Source organism: Muntiacus reevesi, chromosome 6, assembly GCF_963930625.1.
Source record: "Muntiacus reevesi chromosome 6, mMunRee1.1, whole genome shotgun sequence".
Taxonomy (NCBI): domain Eukaryota; kingdom Metazoa; phylum Chordata; class Mammalia; order Artiodactyla; family Cervidae; genus Muntiacus; species Muntiacus reevesi.
The window spans coordinates 77181036-77204949 of NC_089254.1; the positions used below are offsets into that span (position 1 = coordinate 77181036).

The 23914-nt window shown below is 43.5% G+C and overlaps 1 protein-coding gene across 1 annotated transcript in view; it reads right to left on the reverse strand.

Moving 5' to 3' along the window:
- Positions 1 to 286: 286 nt before the first annotated feature.
- POU6F2 (POU class 6 homeobox 2) overlaps positions 287 to 23914 on the reverse strand; it is a 470298-nt gene continuing 446670 nt past the window's right edge. The window contains exons 7-10 of the mRNA XM_065939812.1: positions 23311 to 23517; positions 13861 to 14029; positions 4287 to 4455; positions 287 to 791 (exon numbers count right to left, since the gene is read on the reverse strand). Coding sequence (XP_065795884.1) covers positions 287 to 791; positions 4287 to 4455; positions 13861 to 14029; positions 23311 to 23517 — 1050 coding nt within the window. The remainder of the gene's footprint in view (positions 792 to 4286; positions 4456 to 13860; positions 14030 to 23310; positions 23518 to 23914) is intronic.

A 23914-nucleotide genomic window follows, 5' to 3' on the forward strand; every position in this document is an offset into this window, starting at 1 on the left:
CCCCGACACCTGGAATGTGGTGTACTCCTTGTTTAAAAATTTTCAAAAAAAATTCTTTTTTTTCTTTTTTGGAAAATCCCATGGAGGCGTATAAACCATCCTGTCCACTTGGTAATTTTCTTAGTCTTTTACTTACAAGGGTGATGACTGGGGCTATCTTAAAATTTATTTTCAATGTAATTTTTTTTTCTTTTTGTGGGGACGGGGTGGTCATGGGATGAAGTCCCAAGGGTGGAGTTTAGTTTCCGTGGATTTTTTTTTTTTCTGATTTTGAGTGGGTGTCTCTTTAGGAATTTTCTTCCAGCGAGTCTGTTAAGGGCTCCAGAGGGACCGCCGTGGCTGGCTCGTGCTGTTTTAAGCGTTTAATCGTGTTCTTCAGGGCTTGCCTCTTATTGCAGAACCAAACTCTAACTACTTCCCGGTCATAGTTCAGCTTCTCGGCAATTTCGGTCATTTCCTGCCCAGAGGGGTGTGTGTTCTTCTCAAAGTGGGCATTGAGGATCTCAAGGGCCTGGGGCGTGAAGGAGGTGCGCCTCTTGCGCTTTTTGGACGGTTCACTCCCGATAAACTCGGTCAGGTTCTGCATACCTGCTCGATGGCGGGCCTCAGCCTCAGCCATCCACCGCTCAAGCACCGGCTTGATCTTCTGGGCACTTTTAGGAGTGATGTCCAGCTTTTCAAACCTGGCAGGATACAAAAGGCCAGGGTTCAGTTTGGCTGTGAGACTGCTAGCTATAGTGTTCTCTTGGGCTTCCTGTGGTAGGAAAAAGTGGCTTCTCAGGATGGTGTGTCTGGGGGGAGAATTGAGAAAGAACAGACTTACACGGAGTCCTCTGCCAGGGTGGGCCTTCTGCCTGCCTGCCTGCCTGCCTGCCTGCCTGCCTGGCAGAGCGAATTCACTCCAGATAAGCAGCCAGCTGCAAGGTAGCCCAGCCCGCTCAAGCCAGCGCCCGCCGCCTGCATGCTTCATGCCCCCACATGCAGCCCGCACACCCACATGAGGCCCAGGCGAGCACGGGGGACACAGCACAACACAGAGGCCACCACGACAGAAACAAAAGCCCCTCGTAGATCTTTTTCCTGAAAACGCTTGAGACCCGAGCTTTGCTTTGAATCCACCCAGCACCGTTTCCCCCAAACTTCAGAATCCTTAAGGCAAAAATTAATGCCAGGAAGTGACATCAAAGACAAGAGCTGTCATGTTCTTTCGCTTAAAATGATTCTTTGTATGTTTTCCATTTGGTTTCCTTCAATCCCCTCCATGGACTTGGTGATAAAAACCGTTCTATCCATTCTAATCATCAGTGATGGCAAGTGGGACAGGCTTCTTTTATGATTCTCTTTTCATCTCTGTTTTGTGTCTCGTTTTAATCTCTTTCTCTTCCCCCAAGCCCCCTCCCATCTGTCTCTCTCTGGTAACAAACAATTTTCACCATATGTAAGTTAACAACATGCTCCCTTTTCAGGTAAAACATAACCCCTTGTTACTCTACTGCTGGACACACACAGCTGGACACATTGTAATTCCTATGAACACCCGCCACTCCCTGGAAGTGCTGGGGCCACCTCAGGCCTTTCAACACCGGCCAGTGTAATGGTGTCCTTTTGCACCAGGGTATCAAGCTGTGTTTAATGTGCTATATCTGCAAACTGTACTTGAATGATATCATTTTCTGTAAATGAGGTCTTCTGTATATCAATTGCCATCAGCAATTCTTTGCTACACTGACTTAAAAAAATATGAAGCATCTTGGACAAAATTATATACAGTGTTTTAAGAGGTCATCCTGGTATCAAATTCACACACACTCTCAATGAAATACAGTACTCATTCCTTTTATTTGTTTGTTTGTTTATTCTAATACTAAATGCACAGCCCTCCAGGATGACAACTTTGTATCCAGAGCATTCTCCTCTATCTTTTCGAGTCCAATGCTGTTGAAAAACAACCTTCTGACGGCAGAATGCATCTTATTACAATTGACTGTTTTCAGAGTGAAAATGAACCTGCTCTTGTCACAGCGTGTTTTAGGAGGACGCTTGCAAAAGGACGCAAAAGGATAGGCTTCCTTTATGTGCCTTAATCTTATTTTTTGGCATCCCATTTTAGGTATCTTACGTTGTGATAAGCAGCACCAATAGAATCAAATTTTAATGTGGTTCCTGTAGCATTCCCTTCCACATATAGATCAAGAAGTTGTTTATTTAAAGAAACTCCCCAATTTCGGCTGGTCAAAGAGGAAAGAAGTATATTTTGCTTCCTCTATAAAATGAACTAATTATTTGTTATCATTTAATGAGCTGCTTACTGTGGCAGGCTCTGCTAAAGTGCTCATTGTTGTGTTCATTTGCCACATACCACACTTTACCATCATTTGATGCAAAACTCCCAAAGGTAAAGTCTTAATAGTATGATAACAGACTTTACAGCACTGTGGTGTGGGGGATAGAGGTTGTGATAAGGATGTCCAGTTTACTGATGGTGTGTTTTCCTCTGTGTCTCTGATGTGGGGGCATTTGTCAAAGCCTTAGGGAGTTCCTGCAGCTAATAAGGGGAGGCTGACACTAGAGCGTGTGCAGATGCAGAGTCCTCCCCACACTCAAAATTAACTGGAGTTGTTCCATTGTCAGATCTTGGTCTCTTTCAAGACTTCCATTTTTTTTTCCCCCTTGGTAGTTAGCTCCCAAAATGACCCTGTTGAAACACTAGGAGTTAGAAAAGGGCCCCAAAGTCCCCATCTGCCATTTTCTCTTAAACAGTGAATACCCGCCAAGTCACCTTTTCGTTTCAGCCATAGTTGTTTTGGCTTCCAAAAGAGATTTTAGAAATCAACATATTTGATTGGGAGTGCCCAAGAAACACTATGTGTGTTAGTGAAAACCTTATACAGCACTTCAACCACGAAAAGAAAATTGCATTTTGGGACTAAAAATAAGCCAAAGAGGACTTTAGCAACAATAGCACATGGGCAACAACTTCAAAACCTGTGGCAGCCTTTATCACCAGCCTGTCGAGATGAAACAAAATTAATGTTTCCCAACAGGGAGCAACAGTATTCATATCATTTGATGCTGCTTGTTAGTGTTGATGCTTTGGTACATGTTGTTTGGAATAACATATACAAGCCTGGAAACAAATTTCCCAGCAGTAGTAGCCTTGTATAGACTGAATAAAGGTTATTTTCTACAGGGAGGTATCTTATAAGAAAAAACAGTAGGGGAGACCATAGAAGTGAGAGGATCCTATGGTGCTTTTTGTATTTAACAACAATCAATGGGTTTTATGGAAAATCATTGAGCAAAATGTGAGCTGCAAGCTACTACCCCATACTGATGTTATTTATAACCTTAGTCTTAAACTGCAGGAAAAGTACACTTCGGTCCTTTGGGGAATACATTAAAAGTATAAAGAGCAGATAAAAAGACAGCATTTCATGGATCACCAAGAACAAAATCCACTTAAATGAGTTTAGAGTTGGTTTCTTGGCTTTTCCTGATGGAGGAGGACTCATAAGACATTGCCCAAGAGGAAAAAGCTCTTACTGAAGTGCCTTTGTTACCTCATGCATAAACATGGGATTAGTGCAACACACACATGCATGCGCGGGGTCCGCTTCTGGCGGCTTGACCCAGATCAACTCGAACACAACCAAGGCTGGCTTCTGTCATTTATGTATTTAATTTGGGGAGGGAGTGGGCTAGGTTAGGCCAAATTCGCACTATGCTTTTCTGAGCTATGTAAAGCAGCTGCTTCTTCCTAAAAATATGCTTTTAAAGTTGTGTCTGGTGAGACGAGTTAGAAAAATCCTTCATGGCCACAAGATGGTTCTTATTTTTTTTTTAAGGTGTGTTTTCTTAGCAAATCTAGAGAGCCATTCTGAAGCAGAAGTGGTGAGAGTATTAACACCATATGGGACTGGCAGCTTTACAACATCAGTCCACAGACAGGAAACAGTGAATCTCAGCTGTGTAGGGTGGTGGGTCCTGAAGGAAGCCTCTGGCCCCGGCGAGGCGGGGGGAGGTGGTGGGGCGACAGGAGATGTATTTCCAGTGAAACCACCTTGGAAGTTCTGTGAGTTGATGGGCATTATCAAGCCAGCCCCCTAAATCTGCTTTAGCAACTTCACTTCCATCAGCATCACCAATCCCAACACGTAACTACCCCAAACTTCGTTCCCACACTCTACCCTTCCAGCTTTGCCCGCCCGAAGAAGAAAAGCTGAGCCGAGAGGACAAACGAGGCCCGGGCCGGCTGGGAGAGGTGAGAGCATGCGGGCACGGGTTACCTGCAGATGGCCGACTGGCTGTACGCGGGGCCCTCTGTGGCACTGAGGGCCTGGCCCACCTGAGTCTGGGTCAGGCCGAGGGACAGGCGCCGGATTTTAAAAGCTTTGGCAAATTCTCGGATCTCCTCCAGATTAACCCCATCCACCTCACCCGCAGCCGTTTGAGGATCTGTGGAGATGTTTTTAAAAACAGGATCAATACATAACGCACATCCGAGTACTGTGTGTTCAAGACGGCGGATGAGAAAGTGGCTCGGTTTGTAATAGCAGAGCGGTGGGGAAGCCACATGGCAGAAGGTTCTTTGTCTCCCTGGAGTGGAGCTCAAGCCCCTATCCTCAACTCATTTCCACCTGCACCAATCATCCTTTGAGATAGCTCTGTCCCAGATGAACACCACAGTGAACCCACACTGCCACTTCTACAAGAGTGAGGTCCTTAGAGCCTAGCAGATACTACCAGTGCCGGGGGTGGAGGTGGTGGGAGCGGGGGAGAGGGGACACACCAGTTATTGGGGAGTGCAACTCCATTTTGCCCATAAACAAGTTCAGATATCATGCAAAAATAGAAAGACGAAAAATTTCTATTTGATATGTCTTAACTGGACTCTTCAGTGCTAAAAATTGCCCTTGAAAAAAAATAGTATTTTGTATTTCCCTTATCCTGATCAACGCTGCAGCCAGGCTAACAGATGCCTAATTTCTTGTGTTCACATTAGCCCCTAAGAAGAGCATACTTATGAAGCTGTGGGAATAACGCTGTCCCTCACCCCTCCCCCGCTGCCCCATAGCAATTTACTGACACAGATGTCTTTGTCCCCTGAAAGGGCACGTAATAAAAAATGCCCACCGCAGGAAGGCTCCTTTGGTGCCAGATAACACAGTCAATTTAGGACTTATCAAGGGAAATGACACAACAGCTGGAGAATGAAACTCTCCCCCCGACCCCCCCACTCCCAGCTACTGATCCCTGGATAAATGAAAGCATACACCAAGCTGGAGACAGCATGAATTGGGGATGGTGGAAGATTTCAAAGTGCAGCTCCATCCTGCCTGGAGCGAAGCCATTCTCCCTGCAAGCTGACTCTATTGTTCTTCACCTCTCCCCTGGACTTAGGTGAAAAGTTTTTCTTTTCCTTTTTCTGCACAATCACCCACCAGTTTCAGTCCATTCCAGGACTTGTCTAAGGAACTGGAGTGGGCTCTAGCAGTCTTCTGGGTTTAGGGTTATAGAAACTACTATTATCATGAAAAGAAACAAACATTTGTACCCCCAGGGTCAATTTTTCAAGAACCTTGAAATAAAGATGTTAACATCTGTGGGGGGCTTGGAGCTTCCTGTATAGGTTCTCACATTACAGGGCAAATGGAATCTGTCAGTAAAATCAGTCATGAAGGTGTCACACTGTACTTTATCTTCTCATTAAAAACAAAGTCCTGTAGAATTTTCACATGTCACTAAGCATGATTTCATGGAAGAAAGATGTGTGAAAAGTGGTATAATCACTGCCTTTAGTCTCTAAATATTTCTACTTTTTTCTTTATGTTTTGTTTGTTTGTTTTGATTTTGGGTATGCAGCTTGTAAGATCTTAGTTCCCTGACCAGGGACTGAACCCTGGCCCACAGCAGTGAAAGTGTAGATAGAGTCCTAACCATTGAACTGCCAGGGAATTCCCTCTAAGTATTTTTTAAGTGACTCCTGGGAATCCTAATAAGTGGAGAGAAGGAGCAAGAGAAAGAGAAGAGGCAGGTCCAGTCTCTATGGAGTTTGCTGTCTACAGGGGGTTGGGGCTCAACAGTATGAATGAGAAATGGAGAAAAATATCAGGTTGCCTAGAGTGAAGAACTAGTAGTGTGGCACCCACACCGAAATCTTAAGAGAAGGGAGAGGTGACAGGAAAGAGGATTCATCTGGGTTTTACCCAGTGGGCAGCTTTCAGAGAATATTCTGGCCCACGGGAGCAGGGTGCAGACAGGCATGGGTATGGGGAGGAGCCGAGCACTGTGGGGGCCTGCAGGGAGCTTGGTAGGAGCAGGGAGAACTTGTGTTGTTAGTGGTGAATATTTCAGTTTAGAATAAAGAGAATCTATGTCCGTGGACAGGGCAGAAGATGACTATAAAACTGATTGACTGTTGAGATTAATTATAATCCCACTTTTTCTCTCCCAACTGACCCAGAAGCCTGGCATCACTTGGTTAATGAAGACTTGTTTAGGCTGTACCTGGTGAGGGCTGCCCTCTGGATCTTAATTCCCACCCGCAGGGCACCTGGAGCAGCTGGGAGGATTTGCTAAGGATTCTGGCAAGTCCCATCAATGTACATAGCAGTTTAGAACCTCTACTGTGTTTCTTCCTTTAAAAATTCCTAGAGCAGGAGTTGCAAATAAACATCTTGCAAAGAAAACTTAGCTTTTTGAGTGCGTACAATTTGGGGAAATTACTTGACAACATTAAAAACTGGGAGATTTCGAAAGAAAAATTGAGATTTGTCATTTTCTTCTTTGAAATGTTAGATGTGGTCCACGAGGTCCACACTTACACTTGGGTACAATCAGTCAGCTGGCTCTGCTTCAGGCTGCCCATTCAGCTCCTCTGCATCCTTACCTCCAATCTTCCTCGGACCTTCTGCCTTGCTGAGCCAGTCTTGTGACCCTGCCTTTAGAGCATGCATTCCCAAGGGGGTGGAAGTTGGTTCTGAGGTGGCAGTAGGGAAGGTGGAAAAGTCTTAAGTAGCACAATTGTTGCACTCCCGCAAAGGGCTGAGGTATGTGAACAGAGCCAGTGTGTGGCATACCTGTGGTGGTAGCATTTCACTGAAGAAGGGGGCCAGCTAGGACAGAAAAGTCTAAACGAGCTCCTTGTGGAGGGAGGAGGCAATAGTAAACTGACAGTCGAGAAGCCCTGGTGTAGAACGGAGATGGACGCTTGGTACAGAACAGCACAGGGGCACGGGGAGATGGGGCTTAGCCTCTTTCCAAGACAGAAGGAAGAGGAACTGGTGGCTTTGCAAGTATGAGCAGTGGGGGTTCAAAGTTGAGGATGAAGAAATGGAAGCTGGATGCTTTCCTGTAATAGCATGGCTTTAGGACGGTGGTTTTTTTTCTTTCTTTTTAAATTTATTTGCCTGGTCTGAGTCTTCATTGTGGCATGTGGGATCTAGGTCCCCGACCAGGGATCAAACCCAGGGCCTCCTGCATTGGGAGTGCAGTCTTAGCCACTGGATCACCAGGGAAGTCCCCAGGACAGTGGTTTTCTTAATTCAGGAGGTCTAGAAATCACCCGTTCAGACCTGGGACATGCATTTTTAACAGGTACCACAGGCGACTCTGATGCAGAGGACCTACTGTCCCCAGGGTCAGAAGGTTTCTCTGTACTTGTGGTCAGTCTGAGTCTGAATGTGGCATCCACTTCATGGCTCCACTTGACGCTTAACCATCATTATTCATCAGGTTCCACTTCACAGAGATCTCTACCACCTTGTAAGATGATGGGCCAGAAAGACTACTCAGTAGGTGCCCCATCCTTGCCTCCACTCCCGGCTCCACCATTCATTGCAAGTGACAAATATCTGGGAGTCAGTGGCCTGGGTGGCCAGTGGAGTCTGGAGTTGAGGGGAGAGTTTTTCTCTGATCAAAGCTAGGTAGGGAAGTAAATTTGTTGCCTTACATTAGCCCTATCTCTAGACCAACAGGAAACAAGAGAGTTAATCTGGAAGGATTTCTGGGGTTGACTCTAGTCCCAGGGTCCACCTGAGTTGGCAGCACAGTACCAGGCAGGTTTATGATTTCAGATGCAATTTTGTGCAAGATGCTTCCAGCTTATGTCTTCCTTGCCTTTATTGTTTATCTCCTTACTAGTTCCCTGAGACCAGCCATGAAATCCATGTGTGTGATTGTGCAGGTTGCTCTTGACCAGATAGCTGAGAATAATCAGGGTTGAAAAGAAAACGACGACCTCTTGCTTGCGCTGACCAGTTGTGTGTATTATCTAAAAAGCTCGGAGAGGTGGGTGCCTGGCCCCCTGAGTCCACAGACTTCTGTGAGACCCCAAACAAATATTCATCAAATCTTCCTTGTCTCACCCATTTCCCACTCTTGTCTTTTTCCTGGTTCTACTACGAGAGCTGATAAGATAGGAATTATGGTGAAATTGAAACAGGGTGATGGTCTATTGGACAAAGGCCCAGGGAGGGAAAATCAGTATTTCATTGTTTGTGCAATTTGTTGATTGCTGGAGATGAGCTGCTTGGCTTTCTTTTTATTATTGTTCTCATCCATAAAAATCAGATGGCAAATGTATTATGATGGTTTCATTCCATGGATCCCAAGACCTGTGCAAGACAGTGTTTTGCATGGATGAATATTAGTTTTACTCTGATTGCAACATGTGGGACTTGTCTTCCCACATTGGGAGGATGCATTAGATGGTGTCCATAACATGTTTTGAATTAATAAAAAAACTAATGCAATTTTTTTTTTTGTTGTTCCAAAGTTTCTGTCTTAAGTGCTTGAGGTTTTCTCTGCACTGTTGGACTGTTGGACAGTTCCCCTTCATTAATGGTTATATGCTTTTCTGTTTGAAGAGAGGAAATGAGAGATAAATGGTGAATGGTAAATGGAAGCTTCCCTAGAAGGTCATTGTAACTCTCAATCTGGCCCAGAGGTTGACAGTCCACCCTGGGATCAGGCAGTCTGGCTTTCCTTTCTCCATCGTGTCATTCCTTCTCTTGGCTCTGCAGAGGTTGGGTTAATTCCAAGGATGAATCTCAGGCCTCCTTGACGGGGACTTCAGAGGGAACCCTCAGGTCCCCCCAGAAGTGAACCCAGAACCTTGAATCCAGCTCCAGGGAAACCCAGCTTGGTATTTCTCTGCATTGGGAAGGAGGTGCGAATGCATCTCTTATAGAAGTTTGCTCCAGATTAAGTCGGCCTAATACATTGGATTGGCCAGAAAGTTCAGGTTTTTTGTAACATCTTAACGGAAAAACCTGAATGAACTTTTTGGCCTACTCAGTGTTAAATAGAGTCAGAAAGAAAAGACTTCCAGGCTTTGCCCTGAATCTGAGCCTTGCTAAAGGAGCCAGAAGATCAGCCTATGTAGGGATTGGCTCATCTGGAGGCTTATATTACACTGGCATTGAATGTTGGCAGCAACCCTTAAGTATAATGATGACATTTCCCAAATCTGGAATGTATGGGCTGAACAATAAAAGATTTTCATGGGAGCTAAATGCAAAGTGTGTGAAAACAAACCTGTTCTGTAGAATCGGATTGCTTGGTCACTGATACCATACTGAACTGAGCGCTCAGGGTGGGCCAGGACTGTTATTTTGTTTAATTTTCAAAATTTAGCTCCTTCCAACTGTTCTCCTGGACATCAGTATAAGGGGTTGCTAAAAGGGTCCAACAGTTTCATTCCACCCACACGCCCCTTCTACACTCTCTGCTTGTGGGATTGTTACAGAAGAAACACATATCTAATATAAGGAAGGTGCCAAGTCTGAATTCACTGTCTTCTAAATATCCATCTGCTTTTTAGTGCTACTCTCACAGCAAAAAATGGGCATATTTACCAAATATTTCTGAGACATAAGAAACCATTTGGGAATGTGCAATGTAATTTGGGAGAACAGCCTGCTTACAATGTGGTGACTTTATTGAGCTGTAGAAAATGGTGTGAAATTGATCAAGTGAATCGGGGGCCCCACTGTGCTGTAGTTATCACCAGGCATATTTTTTATTTCTTTCTTTTTTTTTTTTTTTTAGTTTGTTAGTTGTTTGGGATCCTTAAGCATGCAGACTTCAAAGAGGAGAGTCCACAAAGGAACCAGAGTTGTTTTATGGCATCGAGTACTACCATATTGCTACTTCTGTGTAGCAGGAAAAGCTCATTTTCAAAGCAGATACAGTTCAGTCTTCAGTGTGAATGGTATGAATGACAGTCTTTTTTTGTGTTGTTGTTTTTAAAAAATTTCTTAGCACCAGGCATCTTTAGGTTCACTTTATAGTTTTTTGGTTTTTGTTTTTTTTTTTTAATATTAGCTCTCAGTCCTTTTGCTGTCTGAGAATCGAGTTTACAGGCCAAACCAAACCCTGAAAAGCCTGGGTTTTTTTTTTTTTTTTTTGTCCTGAAAAGCCAAACCAACCCCAGAAAAGAACACAGAAGTCCCATGTCTACTTGTTTTTGAAAAGCACTGTGTAAATCTTAAGTTAGTTTGGGACTTTGTCATTTGTTGACTCTTCTAGACTTTCCGGAAGCCCTGCATATAGAACCTGTAGCTGCCCCCGGTGGCGGCGGAGACTGGGCAAGTTTTGACACAGGGCAGGCTGCGCAGTGCTGTGAACAAGAATGCAGGTGTTTTAAGGAGTGTGCATCCCTGGGTTGGGAAGATCCTCTGGAGGAGGGCATGGCAACCCACTCCAGTATTCTTGCCTGGAGAATGCCATAGACAGAGGAGCGTGGCAGGCTACAGCCCGCAGGTTTAGAGAGTTGGACAAAACTGAAGCGACTTCACACGTGCATTTCTGTTCAACCTTATTCTGCACATAATAGATGGAGGGTGCGTGTTAAGTTGCTTCAGTCATGTTTAACTCCTTGCGACCCACGGATTATGGCTTGCCACACTCCTCTGTCCATGGCATTCTCCAGGCAAGAATACTGGAGTGGGTTGCCATGCTCTCCTCTGGGGCATCTTCCCAGCCCAGGGATCGAACCCGAGTCTCCTGTGTCTCCTGCATTGGCAGGCGGGTTCTTTACTACTAGGGAAACTTGGGAAGCCTGGCATGCATGCATGCTTGGTATTAACTCTGTATTTTTTCACCTGGAGTAGGGCAGGTTATGGATGCCCCACCCATTCCCATTCATTTGAAGCAATGGCAGGTTGCCCAGCATCAGGCTGCTTTGACCATGACTTAGGAAGCTTCACTAACCAAGGTTTTGACCGTAGCTTCAAATCCAGTTTGACCTGGTTCAAACTATGGCCTTGGCTTAGTGGAGGGATATGTTGATCCATTAACCATCCAACTTAATTGAAGGATTATTTACTTCAGATGTCCTTCTGTTCTGTTTCAGCCTCCAAAACTGAGATCACTATCTACTGTACTGCCTTAGACCTTATTCATGTTGACCATAGCATTTATTTCCTTTTGTTGTAACTGTATTTCTTTGCTATCAGTTCATGACCTTCTCCCCCCAGAGCAGGGACCACATCTTGCTTATTTTTTCTTTCTTCGTTTCTATTCCTGTGCTCAAAAAGTAAGTTGGGTTTTTTTTTCCACATTAAAAAATTTTAAGTTGACATCCTTTGACTAAAACATGTTTTCCCTCCTATAATTTAACCCGTCTATAACAATTACATCTGAAATATAAGGTTGGGTCTCCCCACATTAGCCTATCTGCAAAGTTGGCAAAGTTTAATTTTAGACAAAAGTAATTTTAAATGCATATTGCATGCTTGACTATACATTTCAAAATATGAAAGTTGTCCAGGTTTCTCTTCATATTGACTCGGAGAAAAATTCTGTGCTTTAATTATAAGATATGGGTTCAGGCATTTAACAATTACTTGAAGAATATTTAGGTGATTTGATGTATTTTATCATTCAAATTGCACTGGGTAAAATTTATATGAAAGCGTCCTGTCTTTTTGAGGCAGCAGTGGTGTGTAGGCTGTGTATGACCCACTGAATCTGACTGCCTGGGTTATCATTTTGGCTTTGTCACCCAGAGATTTGTCATAGAGTGTCAAGGTCTCTTAATTAAGACTGAATCTGGCCTCTCTGACATAAGACGGGTTGTATTTTGCAGGATCTATTTGATGCCAGCATCAGTATCTGAAAATGATAATTTATATTACTTTTTGTGAGTATTCAAATAGGTAAAATATTGAAAGTGCTTTGAAAACTCTACTCTACAAGTGAAGTCTTTTTGTTGTTGTTGTTGTTGTTGCCACACCACACAGCAAGTGGGGTCTTAGTTCCCTGACCAGGGGTTAAACCTGTACCCCTTGCAGTGGAAGCATGGAATCTAAACCACTAGACTGCCATGGAAGTCCACAGATGAAATCTTAAACAGAAGTTTGCTGGGGAATAATCAGTATCAGAAGATGTTCCATGTATTTTTTATTCTATATTGGGTTTATGCTCAAAATGCTCAACATGCTCAAAATCTGTAGCAGTCGTAAGCCCAGCGATGGGTTTGTGTAAAGTCCAAACCCTGGTAGGTATAGTCCTGGACCTTCTCGTATCTCCCAGAGAAGGTACCTCATTCAGGCTTTGCATATGGGTTTGGAGTTTCTTGCCTCAAATGCCTGTGGTAAAGGAGTCTCTTTTCCCCAGTTTTTAATATTTCCTCTCAAGGACATGGACTATGGTTCACTCATTATACTCATAGCATGTCCCACTGACCTCTGTGTAAATGAAATTTCATTTGGTCCATTAAGTAGCTCTGTAACTGATTTCTGAAAAAGGCTAATCCTTCTCTGTGCAGCTAGAGACAAAAGGCAAGACAGAACCGAGTGCCATCCATACATATACGCATGCGTATGGATATATCTACATGTATATTTTTTGGGGGGGCTTGCTTGTGTGTGTGAGGGAGACACGGCAACCCTCCATTTTGCCTTGCATCTCTAGACTTGGCCCATGATGTGGAGAATCTCTACTATTCCTGTTTTAACAGGTCACTCATGACACTTGACCAAACACGATACTCACATATGTCCTTGTTTGGTGCCACAGATGCCTATGCAGTGCTGTAGCCCTTTAAACCTGCAGCTGTTGGGTTTTTGGTGCCTGGAGAATTATAATTCATGCACTATTCTGTGATTTTATATACAGGTAAAAAATGTACTAAAGGTGAACAACTAACATTAAATTAGATCATTGTCACATTCATCTCAACATGTTTCTATTTGCATCTGATACATGCGCTGTCTTCCCCTAGGGCCACTTACCATTTCTAAAATATGGCTACATGGCCTGCTCAGGGAAGCAGATCTGCAGGCTCACGTTATTTTATGAATGGTTGTTCAGAGGTTTCTCATCAGATTCCAGCCCATGCAGCTTCCCCCTTGCGCCACTGGGGGCAGCTCGTGGTGCACACACCACCCGCCCATAGGCACACTCTCTTTTATTTCTTCTGACACCTACAAATAGAATGGCAGGGACTTCAAACACACAGAAAAGCAGCTTGACCTGCCGGCTGAGTGCCTGTTGTTGGTTATTTCAGTTCTGAGCTATGTGGCTCACGCCCTGAAAGCTGATCAGTTTCTTGCTTCTGGAGTGGCCAGACTGACTCAGCGCCATCAGAAGGCATCTTGGGGTGGAAACAGCCCCTCCATGCATTCATTGATGGGGTGTGGAGGTGTCTGCTTCCGCAGTGAACCACTGGCCCTGGGCATGGACCTCATCCCAATATTGACCTACCAGTGCCAGGAAACTTCTCTTCTGTTTGAAAGATCAGAGGGAGAAGGAGGGAAGAAGGGACAGGAAGGATGAGAGAGAGAGAGAGAGAGACATTGCAATTAGGCAACAAGAAGGTCACCATGATTTAACCGAGCCAGAAAGGATACTTACTGCTGACTAACTGGCCCACGCTCAAAGCTGAAGAAGAGGAGGATGAGGAGGAAGAGGAGGAAGCCTGCCGGACGGGGCTTTGAGACATGGATGCTTGGCTGTGAGCCAGGTGCAGAAGACTGCTTTGGGAGGCTGCTTGACCCACTGACGTCTGGGAGGGTTGGTGGAGCTACGCAGAGGGATGTAAAAAAATACACAAAGGCATGAAAAATTAGGAGGAAAATGCCAGGGAATAGAAGTGTTATCAGGGCTGAATCATTTTATTTCTAAGAATATATACTTCTCTGAAATAATGCACTCCCTGCACAACAGGCAGGGTTTTCTTTTCTTTCTTTCTTTTGTAAATATTATGTGGCTGCTGCCTCGACAGGCATTTTATTAGTATTTCTAAATATATTAATTCCCTACTTGACTTGCTGAAGCATCTAGTTTTCTACATTTCTTGACCGCCACATGTGATTGGACTCTTTCTGCCTGTTCACGCAATTCCAGGGTGCTTGACAGGCTTCTCGAGTACGTATAGATAAAATATAACACCTGCTATCAACTTAGACGGCAAGACTCAAGATCTCAAGAGTGGATTGTGCCCAATCATTTTGTCTTATGTAACTGGTGTTTTTAGGAAAGTTCCAATTTAGGCTGAGTGTGTATGGGAACTTCCTGCTCTCTCAAACCAGAGTCTGGGTGTATTACTGTGGAGCTGGGAAAAAAATTTTAAGATCCTATTGAAATTAAGAGAGAAATAGGGGCAGTCAGGACAAATGCATCGATTGATACTTGTCCCTCTTAGTTGTCATTTTCTTACACTGTGTCAGCAATTTCTTTGGCACTATCATGCCCTCTCATTGAAAACTCTGACATCAGCCTGTGGAGTGGGGATTATTCTGACACCTCTTTTACCACCAGGGAAGCTGAGGCACAGAGAGTTTAAAGGATTGGGCATCTTCCTTCAGCAGGTGTGGAGGAGTTGGTCTCCAGACCTAGGAAGTCTGATCCCCAGGCTTGAGCTCCTAGCCACAGTGTCACAGTCAGAATTCACTTCGAGTCTTGTGTGCCATAAGGAAGGTGATCCTTGTAGTCATGACTTCTTTCCAGGTTATCGAAGTGCTATTGTTCTGGGAGGTGAGAACCTCGACTCAAGGGAGGAGGGAGAGAGAAAAGGAGGACAGTCCCAGGTTCTGGGTCCACCTGGACACCTGGGAGGGGTCTCTCTCCATCCGTGTGTTGACCCTCTAGGAAGCTGGCGCGATGACGGCCCTAGGCCTGGCACAAGGGCACCAGTAGCCTCAGCAGTGGCCACCTTTGTTGATTAGACAGAGATTAGACAGAGTACTTTCCAGAGTGCTTTCATGTCCCTCATCACAGCTCCCAGAGGTGTAGGAAGGTTTTCAAAAAAGGTTTTTAATAAAAGGAAGTCAGGCTGGGAGTGGAATCAGGCCAGGCCCTGAACTTTGGTGAAAAGAGAGCCAATTACAAAACAGGCACTGATCTTTGACCACTTCCTCAGGATCTAAGAGTCAGCCTGGAGATTTCAACTTCACATTTGTCTATGCTTTCCCAGTGCGTGTGTGTGTTCATTTTTTTAAATTCAACTTTATCGAGATATAATTTACACATAATAAAATATATACATTTTATGCATACAGTGTGATGAATTTTGTCAAATGTATACATCTGTGAAACCACTACATTATCAAGATATAGAACCTTCTTATCATTCTATAAAGTTCCCCTAATTGCCTTTGTAGTCAATTTTCCAACTCCTGGGTTCAGACAGGGACTTTGCTGCTTTCTGCCACATGTACCCATTTGACATAATTCTAAAACTGGAATTGTATGGTATGTAGTCTTTCTGCATTTGACTTCTTTTGCTCAGATACTGTTTTTGAGATTTACCCAGTTTTGTTGGATATATCAGTAAATCATCTTTTCAATTGCTGAGAAATATGTACAGTATTGTTATATATCTGTATGCATATCTATGTCAGAGATTGTCCATGCATTTATCTGTTGATAGACATTTGGGTTATTTCCGGTGTGGGGCTATGACGAAGAAAGCTGTTATAAACACTTATGGACAAATCTTTGTGTATCCCTGTGTTTTCATTTCTTATATGTAAATACCTAGGAATGGGACTGTGGAAATGACTGAGTCATACCTTAAGTGCACATTTACCTTTTAAAGAAACTACCAGACTGATTTCCAAAGTGGTTGGAGCCTTTGATATGCTCATCAGCTATTATAAGAATTCCAGTTGCTGTGTAGCATTACCAACACCTGTGATTGACAGTCTTTTTAATTCCCTAAAGTGTTTTTAACCATCAATTAACATTCTACTTTCAAACAATTGTTAATCATGTGCTCCTTTGGAAATGTGTTTAGAGACCTATTTCCCTTCCCATCCCACCCTCCCCACCCCACCCCCCGACCCCATGGTAGTGCTTTTGCTCTCCAGATTCACAGGCTAGCTCTAGGCAGCAGATATAGCTGGCACGATTATGGGAAGTAAGTGACTCTCCCAAGACCATGAGTCTGCCTTAGAATCCAGACTCTCGCCCCATAGTTCAGGGCTCTTTCCAGGATGCCAGGCTGTCCTGTTCCACAATTTCCTGCAATTACATCTCAAAGGAACATCCTCATTGTTACTCCACTGTGCTAAGATTGTGAAGTAAGGTAGTTGTAATTGACATGGAACTCAAATTAATATGCAACAAGCATCTGCCTAAAGTAATTAGCCAATCTGCTGAGCACATAATCAACAATCGAATCCAGTAAATTTTATTCTGTAGGAACACACGCTGAAGATTAAATCTATTTTTAATTTGCCTAATAAAATGTGATGGATATTTGCATGTCAGTCTACCCCCTCTAACCTATTGAGTTGTCCTTCTAAATATTGTTACTTGACAAAAGCTTTGCACAGTTTGAGTTATTGAATCATGAGCTACTCTTTGGTTTTACCATTTCATCAATATTTTATTGGCCCTGGGCGTGGCAAAGTACCATTAAGGAACTGGATAAGACAATAATCAATTTAAATTTCTTTTTGTCATACACAACTCAGTAAAGAAAAATTACTAGGCTTCAGTCTCACTTAGAAGTCTACACAAGAGAAGGAATTCTAGAGGAAAACAAAATACCTCTATTGAGAGTTTGTTCTATGTCTACACAGTCAAAGAAAGAGATGAATCTAAGATAACTAAGAATCTAGGAAAGATGTATTTTGTCCAAAGGAAATAAGCATTTTTTTCAGAACACTGGGGCCCTACTACCTTCTAGCATTCAACCAAACAGTTCAGAATAACCCATAAAAATTCTAAAAGGTTCTTAGTTGAAAAGAATCAAGATTTTAAGGTTATGGCATTTCTAGAAAATTAATACAGGCATGGAAAGTCCACCAAAAAGGAGGAAAAGGAAGGGGCAGTTCATGTTAGCCTGGGGCTTTGCTTCATCCAGGGAAGGAGAGAAGGATATGGGGATGTTCATCCCACACAGGGGAAGAGAGACAGGCAGAAACAGGATTCAGAGTCCGTTAAGCTTTACGCTTCTCACTGCATCTCATAGGCTGGCTTTGCTGGTTAGTTTGTGTTGTTCGGCACTGCTGATATTTACTGTATTCAACAAAAATAGATATAAGCACACTTTGAAGACTTTCCGGATTTTCTGTGCCAGTGCTCCTCATCTGTCTTCCTTGTGTAGCACAGTATATCCTTAACAACATTTTAGTTTCTGGAATAAAGCATCATCTAATTAAATTCACAATTGATATAAGAGTAAGTGGAGGTGACAAGCATATTGGAAAATGGGATAAAATGAAGAACCAGAATGTGATAGATGAATTGGAAAAAGTTAATTTCTATAAAACAATAACATTCAAATGGGATTAAATATAGAGAAATTCATGTGGGTGGGGGGAGACAAAACTTTCCAAACATGTAAAGGCAAAGTGGGTACAGAAGAAATGAAATCAGTGGTTCTCAAGATTTAAGCACTTTCAGAATCACCTGGAGGGCTGTTAGAAAACAGATCCCTGGACCCTACACCCACAGTGTCTGGTGCAGTAGGTCTAGGTGGGAGTCAAGAATTTGCATTTCTAACAGGTTCCCAAGTGAGGCTAAGGCTGCTGGTTGAGGGACCACTGAAGGTTTTGGAAGGATCTTGTCTTAGAAAAAGGGTAAAGAAAGTAGATTTATTGTGTCTAGACAAGAGAAGCCAGAGCCTAGATTTGGTAAGAGCTTTTAATAATTAGGAGGACATAAAGAATACCTGAATGTTATCGAGGAGTTCATTCTACAATGGACATGGCCAACTGTGCAGGTGTTAAATTTGCTGGAAGATTCAGGGTTGAGCTCAGGACAACCTAACTTGAAAAATTTTGAGTACTAAAATTTTGAAAAATTTTGATAGCTAAAAACTCCCCTGGGTATCATATCTAGAACATGATAGAACTCTGCATCTTAGTGCAGAGGAAGGGGTTAACAGAGAAAGAAAGAATTAGGGAAGAGAGTGCTGTTTGGAAGTTCTCCCCAAGCTACCGGCAGGTGCTGGTTTGGAACCTACTGGAAAATGGCAGAAGACACAGAATCGGAAAGCCATGGAAGGGCCTGGCCTGGGCTCCTCAGGGAGCATGACTCTGGAATCTGGTGTCTCCGATAGGGAAACACTACCATTTGGCAGCAGTTAAACACGATGGATGGAGCACGCAGCATAGGCTGGGTCCTGAGCAAGGCTGAATCAGTCTGGTCCCTGCCTCTCAGGTGTAGACAGTACAGACTGATGACAGTGAATGCAGCGAGGGGAAAACCGAGGTGAGAGAATGATGAAGGTGAGCTGCACAAAGGAGGGATCCTGGGCAGGTGGATGGTGGAGGGAGTTGCCAGACAGAAGAGGTAGGAGAGGCATTCAAAGCTAGGGTGGGCAGGGAGCATGTGCTCTGTCAGCTGAGCTCAACTGGCAGCGACCAGGGGAGACCAGAGAGGTGAGGTGCCCGGATGGGTGGCTGGAAGGTCAACGGTCTGTTTCGTATTAGGGTCACTGACACACATTTCCTTTCTCTAGGAAACCCTTATGACTATTTTAGATCCTGTATGGGTGGAAATACTTCATTTGTGTCTCATTCTGGATGGCTCCAAGAAAAAATTGGAAACTACTGATTTAGGTAATGGCTGGGAAAAAACTAGTGACTATATTTTTTTACTTGGAAAAAAAAAAAAAACAAAAACAGATGGATTTAGAGAATCATATACCTTTTTAGGGGCTTCCCCGTGGTGCTAGCAGTAAAGAACCCACCTGCCAGTGCAGGAGATGTAAGAGATGTGGGTTTGATCCCTGAGTCAAGACGATCCCCTGGAGGAGGGCATGGCAACCCACTCCAGTGTTCTTGCCTGGAGAATCCCACAGACAGAAGAGCCTGGCGGGTCACAGACCATAGGGTTGCAAAGAATTGGTCATAACTGAAGCAACTTAGCATGCACGGCTTTTTAGAGCTAGTTTAAATAAACCATTTTCCTTTGGCTTCCTATTAGCACCGAGATTACATTTTGAAGAACAATTGAGTGCTTTCATGGATGGCAGTCTCCAAGTATTACAGCCATGGTATTTAATTTTTGAAAAATTTCAATGCTTTGATTTTACAAATCACATTTTCCCTTTCCTGTGTCTCTATTTTCTTAATGACATTAAAAATCTCCCATAAACTTTTGTTGGGATTTAGTCAGAGGAAGAATAAATATACACAACATGATTTCTGTGCTGTTCATGAAGAAATCATGAATTCACAATCAGAGAAAAATAAGGGCAAACCCTGGCATGTGGGTCACTCTGACTTTGGAGCTGCAGAATATTATGGAGGAAAGGAAAGGTTACTTTCAAGTTCTACCAAATATTTTTGTATGAGGTTCTTTGTTTCATGCACAGAAAGATACTTCTCTCTCTCTCATATTTTTCTGTGTGTGTGTGTGCAGCACGTGCGATCTTACTTCCCTGACCAGGGATCAAACACATTCCCTGCACTGGGAGCACAGAGTCTCAATGACTGGACCACTAGAGAAGTCCCCCTCTCTTTCTTATCTAGTCATTTTCTGACTTTTATTTCTTTACATTGCTCACCAAGGATTCCTGACTCGATACTGTGGAAGTGATATCTAGGACTATCAGATACTGGTATATGTTTTTTTTTTTAAGATACTGTTTGTATTTCAGATGATAACTTTGCAGGTTCTCAATCTTTCATCATTGGTATAAAGCATCCTCAAAAGTAGTTGACTCTTCACTCTTCGATTTTATCCAGGTTCTTTTAACTAGTGGTAGACAAGTGTAAAAATTAAGATTTTTAAATTATTTTTATTAGATTAAAACGAATCACCCCAGATCATCTAGCCCAAGAGGCCTGTACTTCACTCCATAGAAAGTGGACTTCCTTTTGAGTGCGAATTAGGGACTTCTCTGCTCTTGTAATTTATGACATATTTTACTGTTGGAACTATGCCCTGGTGAGATCAAGCTTTGTCATAAATCACATAAAAAAATAAATTGAGAAACTTCTCTATTGTACAAGAGAAATCCTTTATTTTTTAGTAGTTGTCCATATTATATTTCTTCAATGTAAAGGGTAATATTTAAAGAAAAAATTGAAGATCACTATTCTTATATATATCTCTAGGTCTGAGCTTTTTACTTTTGGACTCTCAGCATTTTATGACCCTCTATCCTCAGAATTCCCCCTTTTATATCTGGGACTCAGACTCGAGCATTTCCTCTTAATTCACCCAACTTGTTAACTTTACTACACCTTCCAAGGTGTTTCAATCAGAGCTGATGCCAAGAAACAGTATGGCGCTCTTCTCCTGATGTTTCTCACCACGTCCATCATCAGTTCCCTTGACCTTTCTAGGACTTGAGTAGACCACTGGCACGTGCCTTGAACAACGGGACAGGCCCAAGGGTGTCTGCCGTGAGCTGAGGATTCAGGAAGGTTTGAGTGTCACTCTTTTCAGCTGCACACACATGTCCTCTCAGCATGCACTTGTATGAGAGATGCATGCACATATACTGGCAAGGCAAGTCCTGCCCTCTGCGATGCTGGTTGTAAATGACATGAGTTGGATGGGCACGGCACATCCCCCGGAGACTGACTGTTTCTTCCCAGTTGCTAGATCTCCAGTTCTACCAACAGGGTTGATGGCAGTGGTTAGACTAGCAGAGGACCAGACATTCCCACTGTGATAATGAGGTTTCATTCCAAGGGTCAACAGGTAGGGCGTGAGCAAGGTTCTGAGGTGCATCTATGCTCACAAGAGAGACTGTGTAAATGGATTCATGCTGTCAACAGTGGGCGAGGGTTTGAGGAGCAGCACCATACCTCCCTCTTACTTGCCATTTCTTAGATATATCCTTCTGGATCAAAACTGTACTACCTCAAATATAGAGCTGTCATCCTGTATAATGGCAGTGGTCTATCACCCACACACCCTACTTAGAAATTCAAAGTGAGAGTGAGAGCTACTTGTATTAAATGTTGATGATCTCTAATTAATTCATCACCTTCTTGGCAATTTACAACTTGGGTTTGCTGACAGAAATAGTTTTTTAGCAGATTGTATGAAAAGATTAATTTTCTCATTTCTGAGCCCAGAGATAATTTTGAACATAGGTTTGAACAGATAGAACTAGGGATTAAAAAGCCAATGAAACATTTGGGGGAACTATTTATTCATTTTTTTGGCCACAGTGTGTGGCATGTGAGACCTTAGTTCCCTGAACTGGGATGGAACCTGTGCCTCCTGCAGTGGGAGCTCAGAGTCTTAACCACTGGGCCAGCAGGGACCAGTCCATTTCCCTTGGGGGAACTATTTAGAAGGTTAGAGAATATAGTGGAATCCTGTAAATAGCAAAAGAAAGAAAATAGCTGAGAGACAGGGGCAGAGGAAGGAGGTAGAAGTCCTCACGATACATTTGTCAGGGACTGTCCCAAAGCTGGGGAAGAAGAGGGCGGTGGGAACCCTGGCTCACAGGCAGTGGCTTCAATTTAGAGGGAGAACCAGGGGGAGTAAGAGAGGCCCCCCAACTGCTATGTGGGGGAGATACTGACATTTCCCCATTTTACAGATGAGAAAACTGAGGCACAAAGATGAGGAATGCCTCAAGATCACACTGGGACAAAGTAACCCTTTTCAGTTCGAATATGAGGCCCCTTCCATGACTGTTCTCAGGCTCGCTCTGCATTTCAGTCACATGAACCTTTTTCCTGTGTTTCAGCACTCCAGGCTTCTTCGTGTGTCCCTGCCACTGTGCCTGCTGTCCCCGCTGCCTGGAATGTTGTTGACCCATCATTCACCCGGCTGACTCCAACCCATCCATTAAGACTCACTTCCAAACCATGTGAGGACCCAACACTCTCTGGACAAAGCCAGTCACTTCCATCTTTGTGATGATACTCAACTTTGTGCATACCTGTCCTGTTACAGGACATGCTGTCTTATTTATTTATTAAAAGATTTTTTTTGGCCATGTCACTGGATCTTAGTTTCCCGCCCACTCCCCGCTGCCCCGTCCCCCTCCTCTTCCCGCAGGGGAAGTGCTCACGTGGTTTGGAAGTGAGTCTTGATGGATGGGTTGGAGTCAGTCAGGTGAATTTTGGGTCAACATTTGTAACCACTGGACCAGCAGGGAAGTCCCAGGTCATTCTGTTTTATTGCATAGTGGGGCTGTGCTCACACATCTGTGTCCTCTACAAGACTATGAGCTCCTTAAGACAAGAACTTGTCACTCTTCCACCCCTGTTTCTTATCATTAAGCAGGAGCCCACTGTATAGTGGGTTATCAAGAAAGGTTTATGGAAGAAAACAATTAACCAGAAACTCCATGAGGTCAGGAACCATGTTCTTCTTCTTCAGGGCTGTGTACCCAGCTTCTAGTATAACACACAGAAAGTGCTTGATTGATATTTGAATGGATAAAACATACTGGATTCTCATGGTTTTAATGAAATTCTACCAATTAGAACCTCCTATTTTTCATTCCCTAATTTCTAGGAAGCACTTTCAGCAGCATCAATTTGGGATCTCTTAATGTGTAATATTTTTTCCCCCATTTACAGATAAGATGTTAACTGGTCTTAGTTTTTTCTTGACCCCTTTTAAAATGGACTGAAAGTTAAGTATCACAAGCTGTGATAAATAATAACACACATCTATTGAACTTTAGGCAATTGTCCCTGTTATAACCAAATATATTCTTGTTTATAGATTAGCAATTATTTAGTTGTCACTCATATTCACTAAGAATGAAAAATAAAGCTACTTACTTTTTAAAAAAAATAAATATCGATATGTTAGGATTAGTGAGATTAAATATTTTCTAATTTAAAAATTACTTTTCATTGATTGAGCACAATTAGAAGAAGGAGAGGTATCCAGGTAGCCAGGGCTGTCTGGACAAGAAGGCTTTACCTGCTGGCCGGGCTTGATGGGGGAGAGCGTGATGCCCTGCGTGTTGATCACAGGCAGGATCTGGTTCCCGATGACTGTGGCGATGATCTGGCCCTGGGCGTTCGTCAGGAGCTGGGGGGTGATCGGCTGCACTTGAAGGCCCTGAGTGCCGCTCGCTGTTTGGCTTGAGGGCCCTGGATTCGGCATCAGAGGAATGGTTCCAATAATCTGCAAGAAACAGGCCCACAGGTGAGGCTCCAGGCTCTGCTCAGAGTTGGCACAGGCGCCTGAACCTCTCTGGTGCTCTGGTCTCGGTTGGAGGCTCCCTGAGAGCCGACTCAGAATCCTCGGACCGATCTGGAGAAGAAAGAAAGTGGCAAAGGATGAGCCTGTGAAGGAGAGAGAAACCCACGTGGACTGAGTGCCTGGGCAGAAGGGGAAAACATCTTATTTTAAACTAAAATCATGGATTAACAGATACACCCTACGATACACAAAACAGATAACCAACAAGGACCTACCGTATAGCAAAGGGAACTCCACTCCATACTCTCTAACAACCTATCTGCGAAAAGAATCTGAAAAAGAATATATACATGTTCATGTATATCTGAGACACTTTGCT